General features: G+C 41.6%; 1 protein-coding gene across 2 annotated transcripts in view; it reads left to right on the top strand.

Annotated features, from left to right (window-relative positions):
* The first annotated feature begins 364 nt into the window (after positions 1 to 364).
* Positions 365 to 12,026, top strand: part of PRR5L (proline rich 5 like) — a 35,643-nt gene continuing 23,981 nt past the window's right edge. For both annotated transcript variants that reach the window (XM_062576851.1, XM_062576852.1), the window contains exons 1-3: positions 365 to 541; positions 1,963 to 2,043; positions 5,863 to 5,911. In XM_062576851.1, the coding sequence (XP_062432835.1) occupies positions 372 to 541; positions 1,963 to 2,043; positions 5,863 to 5,911 (300 nt within the window). In that variant the 5' untranslated portion in view covers positions 365 to 371. The remainder of the gene's footprint in view (positions 542 to 1,962; positions 2,044 to 5,862; positions 5,912 to 12,026) is intronic.

Below are 12,026 nucleotides of genomic sequence, written 5' to 3'. Positions count from 1 at the left end.
AAGAGAGATTGTGCTTGTTTTCCAGGCTGGCTACATTGGGTGCTTCTTTAAGAGACTGGATGGAAGAATAGACTGCCATTGAAGAGCTCTTGAAGAGCTGCCTAAATTTTTTGTTTGTAGGATAGACTATTTCTTTGTCTTGCACTCTTCCTTTCTCTTCACTTCACAGAATTGTTTCATTCCTTTAATTGTTTTGAATGTGAGTCCGTGTTGCAACCTGATGTGATGGGGAACTGCTAGTCAGAGATTGACTCTACTTTTTTCTGCAGGCCGCTGCAGAATTTGAAGACCTACTGATGTCCTTGAGATTGACACTTGGACCTTCAAGAGAAGAGGCTTTCTGACAGACCTGCTCCAGTCTATCTGACTCTATGACTGGGGGGTTCACCCTGGCTCCATCCTTTGCTCTCCAGTTGTACAAGATGGGTTCATTCAGAAGGCCCAGACCTCGTTTCATGAGCTCCCCTGTGCTCAGCGACTTGCCACGTTTCCAAGCAACCCGGCAAGCTTTGCAGCTGAGCTCCAATTCTGCATGGAACAGGTGAGCAGGACCTGCTCAACTGAGCTCTGTCTGTGCGTAACGGTCCTTTGGTAATGGCAATACAAGGTCTCAGACCATTTATGGCTAAGCTTATCTGTTTATGAGCATGAATAAATTTTTGGCCAATGCCAAAAATGCCCAAGCTTTGCCTGTATGGAAGAGCTCCTGCAGAGGTGACATAATTAGACCTAGTAACCATAACCTTGTTTTTGGCTAACATTGTTCAGAGATGCTGTCTTGAAATAAACCAGAATTGCTTTAGGTTAATATGTTAATAGTTACCTCTTCAGTACCAGTTAAGGAAAACACGTTGCTAGTAATGTAACAAAGGTTAATTTCTTAATGTAGCAGGCTTCTTTATGTGAAGCTTTTATCACAGTCAAGTTCCTTTGACTACTCTAAAGTTTGTGGCTTCTACCAATGTTTCTTACTGATAGTCAAATCCTGTCTGCAGTACATGTTGTACCACAATGCATACTGGAAAAATGACTTGTAGGATAAAGTGTGAAATATCATGAGTTGATTTAATGGCTTGTTGCTGTCAAAAGTGGGTGTTTACACCTTTCCTTCTGCTACCATGCACGAGCCCTGTGATCTACAGACTCCTCTTTCTTGCTTATCTAGCTGAGCTTGCTAATGTCACACAAAAGTAGCCCAGTAAAATATCATAAAGTTTTGTGCCAAGGTAGTAAACTGAGATCAGTGAAGCATACAAGAAGTACCATAACTGGCCCACAGAAGGGAGCACCTTATAGGATATGACACTACCTCTTGTTGGCTGCAGCAAGCTTTTACACCTACTAAGCCATCTTTTGTACTCTCGGTTTATGACTTTCTTGGTGCTGGTCAGAAAAGTATTAATTAGAAGATCTTCCAGCAGCTATTACCACATTTTACAAGCATTAACTGAGCTTAAAATTGGGTCTGACTGAAGTGATGCTGGCTACAAAGTTTGTGCTGGCATAGGTTCCTGCCAAATGCTGCAGGTAGAAGAGTTTGGCTAGTACTGTTAACATCACTTGATAATGCAATATGATGTGTTTGGCAGATAATGCCGAAAATCTATGTCTTCTTGTAGCAAGTTGCTCAGCAGGAGCTAGCAGGGATGCACTAAACAGTCACATTAAAGGTATACTCTGTGCAGGCGTGTTCTTTGTGAAACGTATCACTATAGCAACTTTCCTTTGCTTACTCTAGGCCCAGCTTAACATTGGTTCTGTTCTGTCTCTTGCGAGAGATGTAGATAAATAAGAGTGATGATTTCTAGGAGAGAAAAAGTGGAAGTATTTAAGTGAAATTAACCTCTTCACCCCATTATAACCACTCAGCTTTTGGCAGCTAGCTCGTATTGCTCTCTGTATTAAATCATTTTGGCAGGTTTTATTTATGGATGCTGTACTATTTTACTTCTTTTTTGACAGTGTTCAAACAGCAGTGATAAATGTGTTCAAAGGGGGAGGCTTGCAGAACAATGAACTTTACACCCTCAATGAAAATATCAGGTAGGTTGCTGAAATGCATGAAAAAGGGACTTTTGTTGTTGCTTATGTGATGTTTGTTTGTTTTCATTTCTCTATAGAAAAGTAGTTAGAGGATACTGGCAGGAGGAGAAGGGGTAGAAGCCACCTTAAGCACAGCTTTGCAGTTTCAGGCTAACTTCCTTCTCTTTTGCCACTGAGTAGGATGAATGGCATGGGACTAAGCTTTTGGGTAATGTTTCTCTGATCTACATGGATGTGTAACTTTGAAAAGGACAGGGTATGTATTTACTTGTATTGAAAGCATTTTGTCCCCCCCCCTAGGGAATTTGGCCCTTCTGGCTGACTTTTTTACACTTTTATCAGTTATGGCAGTAACATGTCTTTTCTAAAGCCAAGCTTCCCAGAATCATGGAGTGTTTAAAACAAAGCAAAAAAAGCATTTCCATAAAAAAATTAATCTTCATTTGATGATTGTGGAGCAAGACCTGAAAATATGAACCCCGAAGTTTAAAAAACTAACAGACAGGTTCTAACACTGCTGATGGTGACAACTAAAAGTATCACCATTTTTTTAGCAGGTCTTCTGTTTTCCTGTGGTTTCATTGGGATTATTTGGACAGTTTGGTTAGTAGTAGATAGGACTACAGAGTAGGTAAAAAGCAATTTTTTCATGCCATGGTTCCAAGCAGTGCTAAGAGGAGTGTTGACAGAAGTCATGAGGGCAGTTCTTCCTGCATCTCTGTTGCTCACAAATCCATATTGATTCATCTTGAATGTCATCATATAGGTCTCAACTTCCTCTTTTGTATGGAACCTCTGCCCCCAATCCTTGCTACATTTTTACTGTATGCCAAGTTATGGTTAAAGTTCAAATGGCTATTCAGGTTAAGTACTTAATAAGCTGCAATCTAAATTACCCCTTCCTCTACTTTCAAAATAAATGCAGCTTGCAGAGCATGAGACTCTCTCCTACTTGATCTTGGCCCAAAGGTGAAAGTTTTGTAAAATTCCTTCTGAAAGCTGAGTCAGAGCAGAGTCTTGTGCTTCAGCAGCATCTTAGTGTGCTCAAGTCAGAAGTTCTCAGGTTAGATTTCTGTACTTGTGGCAGTCTAATTCTCACTGAAGTGAAGATTTCTGTATGTGAAAGGAAAAACAGATGTCTTAAGCCTTTGAAAATACCCTGATCCACAGCCCTTTGGAGACAGGATTGGAGACTGGATTTGTGTTTTGTCACTGATCTCAGCCTGCTTTCCCTTCCCTGTGCAAGCAGATGCTCCTTCCCACCCTTGCATAGGAGACACTAGGCATCAAGTGTTCCTGTATGCTGCCACAGGTCTCCCATTTCCCCTGTCTTCGTCCTCCTCCTGTGAGGAGGAACTGGCACTCAGTGCTAGGCTGCTTTTGGAGTCATATGCTGACTGTCGTGTGCTGCTCTTGCCTCTTTAATACAGGGAGAGGAAAACATTGCAGAGGACACTAGAGCGCTTTACTTGTGCTCTCTTGTGTGCACTTACTCACATGGGAGGTAATACCAGCTCTTAACAGGCTCAGAGTGTTTGGTTGCTGGAGCAGCAACCTGTGCTTTAGTAGCTGTTCTCTCTCTTGTCTGGAGACTGGGAGGCAGCACACCAGACGGAGTAGCCTTGCTGACTGGGCTTGGCCCTAGTGGCTGGACCATCCTCTGTTCATGTTGGTTACTGAAGTCAATCTAGTCTGTCAAGAGCTGAGTGAAGAACAGGAAATTCTCTGTGAAATTTGTATGCTTTTTGAGCAGTTCTCATGGTGGGGAGGGAAATATACTCTTCCAGATACAGGCACTCACAAGCAGCGCTTGGAAGCACTCACCTTGAAATAAATGATTAATGTTCCTACAGGTGCCCTGAGCATCAGTTACATCTCAAAATGTCATTCCCTAAGTAGGTTACTTCAGCATTCAAGTAGCTCATTAATATCAGTCTGAGGAGCAAAGGACTTGCATGTGCACGTAGGTATGTGCACACATCTGCCACTTGCACCTGTGATTCTTGATACAGCTTCCAACAAAACGTCAGTTCTGCATGTACCAGCTAAACGTATGGCTTGACACTTGGCAAAGGGCCAGACCTGTCAGAAGGCCAGTTATTGTGCACCATGAGATTAAGCTGGTGCATTTTTCCTGGTTTATATTTCTCTGTTCAGATCATCCGTGGAAGTTAGCAAATGCAGTACCTTAAGAGAATTGCAGATTCTGCACAGTGCTTAATTATTTGGCGGTGAGAATGCAGAAGAGTATTAAATTAGGGTAATAATGACAAGATCGGGAGATGAGCAGGTGGTAACATTTTGCTCTGGCTTGCTGCCACAAAGTTTACATCCTGCTGTGATTTGATACCATACCATAATCTCACTGGATACTTTTTTTTTTTTTTTTTTTTTTTTTTTTAACTACTCTAAGTCAATTGTTGCAGCAAGAGGAAATGTCAGAAATGCCACAGAGAGATGGGCTCCCAGGAAGCAGGAGGTGACCTGGCCAGAACTAGCAGGAGGCTGCTGAGGTTCTTGCTGGAGTGAAAGCCTTCAGTTGAAGGTGTGGATAGTCTACTCGATAGACTCAAATTCTCCCATTGATATGTGAATTAATTGACCAAAGCCCCTCAGGATTCAGCTGAAGCTAGTGGAAATGCGAACAGGCCCCCAAATACTCATCTGGGTTAGCCATCTCATAAAAAGAGAAATGAGCTTTGAGGTGAACGGCGTAAATATAACATCTATCAGAGAGAAAGAGTAAAAGCATATTTCCATGTGAATAAATGTAGAAGTTTTACAAAATGTTTAGAGAGGATGGTTGTTGCCAAAATCTATTTTCACCAAAGATCAGGAAAAAAATAGTGTAGTCTGTTAGCAAGAAGTCAGCCTGAGACTTATATGTGTCCCTGACTCAAATGGCATTTTCAAACACTCATGGTTGTACTTCTCCGTGATGAAAAGCAAAATTCTTAAAGAGCAAAAATGCAGCACTTTGCAGTAGAAAGTATTAGGCAGCTTTTAAATTTGAGGCAAAATTACCAGCTCAAGTCACTGACAGCTGAAGGTACAGATGCTCTGAACTTTTTGCGTTCTTTTTTAATACTTCTTCTAATTTAAATCCTAATTTTTACATCGGAATTTTGAACTATAACATGTATCAGAATTGAAAACTTTGAATGTAGCCTTATGTAAAATCAACAGTTTCTAATCAGAAGTAATTGTTAAATGTGACTATGTGACTTCTGCCTGCATGTATTCAACATGCGTCTTGTTCAATTTCTACAATTGCTTTCTTGAAAAACATGGGTTTTTTTTGGTTTTTTTTGTTTTTTTTGTTTTTTAAAAAAAGGTTGTCGTGGGGAAGCCACAGCTTCTGCTTGCATGTTTACTTCTTTGCTCCTCTCCTTATCATCCTACCTTCTACTTCCAGGAGAAAAGGAAATAAAACATTAGGGAGATTCACAGTGAAATGAAAGGCAGCTTTGTTTAAAGGAAAATCAGAAAAAATGAATTTCAGACTAAATAAAAACTTTAAATTCCCTTTCCAGATCTCTGCAAATTCAGGGGGTCAGTTTTTCTTGCTTGTTCTAGATGTGTGGCTTATAAATAGAGGACTTCAGGGAGGCTATTTCATTCCTTCATAATTTGAATACAGCCTCTGCTGACATTAACACAATGTATGCTTAGATGTAAATGAAATTTAACTGTGGCTAAAATGACACATTCATATGTACTCAAGTGTCTAGGGGTTGACTAGTAATGAAGCACGGATAAGCCTGTAAGAAGTGACCAGCGATGGCTGTTTCTTCATGGTTGTGTTCCTTCTGTCTACAGACGGCTGCTGAAGAGTGAACTTGGATCCTTCATCACAGATTACTTTCAGGTATTACATGATTTGCTTTCTTTCTTTTGAGCTGTGCTCTCTTCAGCTTTTTAGTGTATAAAAACTTTAATACCCCTTATAACTGGAATGTAGCCTACATGTATTTCATTTTTGTTTTGCCACAGAAGGTCATTGAGGCATTGGATTTTGAATTTTAATATGGGCCATGTAGCCTTGGAAGTAATTATATTTGGGTGTGTTTGTGCTAAAAGAGGGATAATCTTAAGAATGGCTGCTAGTAGCCTGCTAGAATCGAGAAGGAATTCATTTCATAAACTTTTAAAAAAAGAGTTTAGTTTTTTTCGCCCTAATATTCTCCAGTAAATAGAATACTGGATAACATTTTTTGAAACAGGAGCCAGTGAAGGGCAAAGGGGAAGAAGAAAGATAACGTCTTTCTGTTTTGGGGAGGCAGAGAAGGAAGTCCCTATCAGCAGGAAATCAACCTGGTTACAGTTTGTCTTTTGTTCCCATAAGTATACTTGTAATCTATGAAAAAGTGAAAGATGAAGGATTAGGAAAGATATAATCTATCACAAATATAAATAACTGTTACTGCCTTTTACTGATACTGTCCAGATAGACAGAGGTTCAAATGTAACCACATGAAAGAGTGTGTTAGATGATTTTGAGAGAATGCTGGTGGCTTTCAATATTTTAAGTAGTTCGCTGTAGTGTTAATTTAAAAAAAGAGAAGAAAACAAGAGGGATTTTTGAGTTGGTTTTATTCCCCTTGAGTGTAAAAGAGAGATACAGAGACAGAGAGAGAATTTCAGTACTTCTAAAGTGGCTGACACTGCTCTCTGCTGTGCCAGCAGTTCAGAAGAGGTGAAAAAAAAACAACTAATGTTATTTCCTATCAGTATTAGATTACATGACTTAAAAAAATTCCCCACACTGTGCTATCAAATTAGAAACAAACTCCTTTCCTGGGGGCAGTTACGTTTCGCTTCTTCAGCCCTATCTGTGCAGGTCATTTACTGGAAGGAGACGGCTTCTGGCTTCTTTTGCTTCAGGGCAGGACGGTTCCTAGAGCGTGCGCGGAGCCTGGTGAGAACGAGGCAGGGAGACACCCAGCCCGCAGTACAGAGCATCTGCCCTAAGTGGAAATCTGTTACTGTTCCAGCTAATTCAAAAACAGACAAATGAAACTTTGCAACAACTTGAGATTTGGAAGGTCTTCATCAGGTACCCAGATACGCCAGTGACAGGCATGGTATAAGATAACGTAGGATATTTCGTGAGGCAACTTTGTGCATTTGGAAGACTGAGCAGAGCATAGGATTGTGTGTGTTGCTGAGGGATTTGAGGTGCTGACGTACGACTGTTATCTGCTTTCAAAAATTCAGTGTGTACTGAAAGAGGCCTGGTTGGGTTCCAGCTCTGAATAAGACGCAGCTGCGTTATGTCACCGGGCAGGATGAGCTAGAGACTCCTGAGGCCTGGATGGCTCAAAGCATTCGGTTTTGGATATGTTGTTCTCTTCCTCCAGACTGTAAACCTCAACCCTGTCCTAGTGCAGCTAGGGCTAGTGGCATTAGCTGATACTCCTTAGACCTCTCAGCAGGAAAGCTAGTGATTAAGGAGACTGCTTAGGCTGTAGTCTGCTCATTCCTGGAGGCTGGACATTTTGACTGGGAATGCATCCTTGTTAGCAAGTACAGGGCATCTGAGCTTGTCCCAGGAGAAGGATTTTGTCACCAACACTGTTTTCTGCAAAAGCCAGGAGAAGAGATGTGTTCTCTCACTTTAATGACAGGGCTGTATTACTTCATTCAAAGGCCATAGTCACAGTGTATGTACTCAGCAGTACACTGTTGCAGAGAGAGGAATGGCCTTTGCTTCAGAGAGCTTGCAGTTTAAGGGCAGTCAGTCCTGGATTTATTTTTCTGTCAGTCTGTCTGTTCACACTTGTGCAAATATCTCAGTATGTAGGTACTAGTTCAGTTGCAGTTGCTGCTTTCCGACTAAAGTCACTGGTCATTGGTCACTAAAGTTTAACTCTATTTTTTTTTAACTCAATGTTGAAAGAAGTCACTTGGCATCCATCAAACTTGTGGCAAAGAGTGTGAGATAAAGGTTGTTGTAGGAAATCATGTTTTTTTCCCTGCTGTGAGCTAAGATGCAGACATGTTTCCAATAGTAGATTGATAGCACATTCCAGGGACAAAAGTTACTATTCCTTCTTGAATGTCTTTACTCGAGAATCCTAGGGCAGTGGACCGGGGAAACAGACTGTGTGCCAAAGAAGGGCTGACAAAACTATTTCTTTTGTTTCCAAGTTCAGTGTCACTGCTGATGCCAGCTGATTTAAAGCTGTATAGCTGCCACCAGAGACAACAGAGTTGAATCAGGCTGCTGATTTGGCTGAAAAATAACCTTGAAAGAAAAGAAAGTTGTCAGTCAGGTCAGCTATCTCATTTGTCTTGTGCTCAACACGTGTTGTGGTCACCACCTCTGACACAGGGGGGGTGATGGGAGTAGGTCACCAGGGTGGGGAGAAGAGTGGGGCTGCAGCTTTTGGCAGCAACTTCCTCCTACCTCTGTTAAAGCCTGTTGAGAAATTGTATCCTGAAAACCAAGTATACTGTTCTCTAAGATTGCAGTGCACCCTGAAGGATCTGTTCTTAAAAGTAACCAGGCAGCTTTAAATGTCCTAACAGCAATTAGAACAACTAATTGGATCATGTAATATTTGGACATGATAAATTGACTTAATCATTTTCCATTTCTTATGCTGTAGCACTTGTAGCAGAAGTCACTGAGATAATTTTTTTTTAAATCACATTTTCCATTGTTTTACATCCCTGGCTCTTATATTATGTTTATTATGCACATACATATATAAATATGTAAATAAATACATATAAATACACACACACAAACAAAAAAATTTCTCTAACCAGAATATTTAAGACTAAAATGAAGCAGAACTTTCATAGTGAGACAAAGCTACTTTTTGCTTAGCTTGAATTACTTATTCACTAGTCATTTTCATAAAAACTTGTGGAAATAACCAGTTCTGAGCTACAGAATAAGTAAGTTGCTAAAGAATTCTTTAGGAAACAGAGAGTGTCTAGGCAGTTCTCTTCTGCTACCAAATCTTCATTCGGCCAGAGTTACTGAGCTTGTTTTGTATGTGAAAGAGAAGTGTAATTCCTACAAGGGTTTTGGTGGAAACTCAAGTGTCTCATTCTGAAGCAGGTTTGTGTTTACAGATCTGCTGCTTTAGCAACCGTATTAGATACACAAGCCATATCCTTGGATTGGAGTCTAAGTGTAAATGCCAGACAATTGGGACTTGGTATACTCTGTATTTGCTGCAGATGTTTCTTAAAATAATACTCCAGGGTCCAGGTTTTCTGATATCGTATTTGCCTGTGGTCTCATATGCATCTGACCTAGTCTAATAGTTTTCTGCTGCTGAAAAGGGATGGCTTGTACCCACTCCTGTACTCAGTAACCCAGCAGTGACCCATCTGCTTTAACTGCTGGATTCATTTTCTCATGGGTTAGTAAGCTGAATCACAGTGAGGAGGAATCCTGTGAATATGGAAGGTAAGTGGTTGAGATTCAGAGTAAAGTAGTATGTTGGGCATTGGGACTTCTTTGGGGCAGCCTAAGATTTTCAGATAAGCTCCTTTTCGTTATCATACTTTCTGACCTCCATGGCTGTGAAGAAAATGTTAGAAATAATATATTAGCCTGTTTGCAATATATAAGCATTGACAAGATGCATTGTCTTCCTGATCCTGCCTGCAGCCTGAAACAAAACCTTTGGGAAGGATGAACTGTTTCTTTTCACTCTCTGTGGGCTTGTTAATTCTGAAACTCGCAGAGGAAAATGGCAGTGTTGGCTGTTTCACAGCTGACCATTTTAGCAGAACTGTTTGGTTTGTGAATATTAACTCCAAACTGTCTTCTCTTGAAGTATAGAGACCAAACTCTGTACCTAGGTATTTTAACAGCTACCGGCACTCATGAGTTGCAAATGGCAGAAGCTCTGTTGCAGAGTTAATACCTCACCAGACTGAAGACCATTGACTACAGTGTCAGAGTTGGCAGGTGAAGGATGGTGAATTCATTTTTGTATTTGCTCATTTAATTCAATGAGAGCTTTGATATCTTAAAAACAGAAGTGAGGTTATTACATAATTTCCAGTCTGTTGCTGTGGAGGCTCACAGAAGACAAGAAGTCTTGACTCAGAATCAGGCCCAGCTTTCTGTTTATAGGCAAAACCATATAAACCACAGTCTACAACGAGATCCATGTCACTGGGGTGTCAAGCAAAGTCAAAATGGAAGATCATAGTGAGTAGTTGCAAAAGTAAGCAGTAACACTAATAGCACAAGCCTTGACCCAAGCCAAGATGAATTTTCTTTGCCTTCCTTTGCAACTGTTAGAAACGAGCACCGGTGCCCCTCACTGCAGTCAGGCTCTGCTGTGTCAAGAGTCCCTTTTGCCATAGGTCAGCCTTCTGTGTTAAGAGAGCTGAGGTTGGGGGCAAACATGTACTCACCCCTCTATCGTGCCGTGTAAAGCTTTTTGCCAAATTCACTGCTGCATCCCTTTTCAGCACTCCAACCTAACAAATGTCTTCATACTTTTTCTCCTTTGAAAGTCATTCTTTGTGGAGTGTTGCTAACAGCAGAAAAATGTTGTGTGTCTCTCTCCTGCTCAGTGAAACAGAAAGCCGGAGTGTGTGACATTTCTTTCGTTGGCCCCAGGTCTCTGTTTTTGCCTGTTTCATAATGAGGCGAGGAAATGGTTGTTTAGGTATTGAAGTGAGTGTTCCTACTTGATAAAGATGTGGCCAGCTCTTATATGACAAAGTGCTGTCTCATGCTGGCTGCCAGTGGCTGGAGCAGTTTGGCCACTACAGAAAGGGAAAGAACTCAGACTTGGGTGATTTGCAGAGCGCAGCCATATGTCTGCCACAGTCTTTTGGGTCAAGCTGGTCTTTATTATTATAGTGATCTTCCAGTTGGCTGGGAACCCCTGTTCATGCAGGTCTACCAATTATTTCTGCTTCATCTGACGCTTTCTAGCACTGGACTTTCATGGAGCAGCTCCAGAAGCTCCATAGCAACTGCTCAGCCTTGTTATCGCAGAGGGGTCCCTGAGCAGCTCAGCTGTGCTCACAGGAGCATCCTAGAGGGCCTCATCCCAGCTGGCACTGGCAGCAGAAATACCCGCTTTCAGCCTGGTGCACTTCTGCTTTGTAGATGTGCATGAGTCGCTTTAAATTGTGGCTGGTTGTTACCACTTAAGACTTACTGCGAGACTGTGCCATGCTCTCTCTAGCCAGGGCTCTCAGCTGGGGCTCGTACTCATCACGGCAAGGCTGTGTGGGCCAGTGGGTCTGATTCTCCTGTAGCTGCTGCCTGGCTGCAGCGTTGCGGTCTAGGCTTGAGCAGCACTGCCTGCTCAGGCTTCCTGCTCTGCTCTCCTTTTTACTCTCACTGCAGCACTCTCTCTTTAAAGTGGGATTATTTATATTTTGAACAAGGCTGCCTAAAAGAGTCATGTTAGGATATTATTTCTGCTTTTAAATGTGGCAGTGTGTTTTCTGCCTATGATCAATATGATCTCCCTGTTCCTATCACTACTTTTCCCTCTTCGTAGAAAAAAAAAATCCCCATTTTTTTGAACAAGTTATGAGTGCTGCAGCTCATACAGATTTACATTTTTAAAACATTACCCAAAAGTAGGGAGGTATTTGGGTGCAATTGGCAATATCTTACTGGAAAATAACCTGCAAATAAGGTTGAGTGATTCTGTTTTCTCAAGTTAACATGAGACTATCCAGGAAACAGTGGTTATATGTTTCTTCTAAAACCTGCAAAATGTCAGTTTAGCACTAGAATTCAAAGTTGCAGTTGCTGGGGTGGGGGATTGCATTTAGCAAGTGGTGAAGTGTGCACTGGCGCAGCTGGAGCTGAGAGGTGCTTTCTCCCAGCCCAGCGGCTCTGTCTGGGACAGCCTCCACCTTCAGTCTTCGCACTGAGACGCTGTAAATTCGTCCTAGATGGAGAAACTTGCCTCAGTTCCTCGAAAGGGGAAGGGGAATGTCTCTGTGCTGGGTCAAAGAAGGAATTACCTGTAAACTCCCTG

The sequence above is a fragment of the Rhea pennata genome, chromosome 5 (assembly GCF_028389875.1).
Source record: "Rhea pennata isolate bPtePen1 chromosome 5, bPtePen1.pri, whole genome shotgun sequence".
Classification (NCBI taxonomy): Eukaryota; Metazoa; Chordata; class Aves; order Rheiformes; family Rheidae; genus Rhea; species Rhea pennata.
The sequence above is the reverse complement of the archived record's forward strand: the minus strand, read 5'-3'. Positions and strand labels throughout refer to the sequence as shown.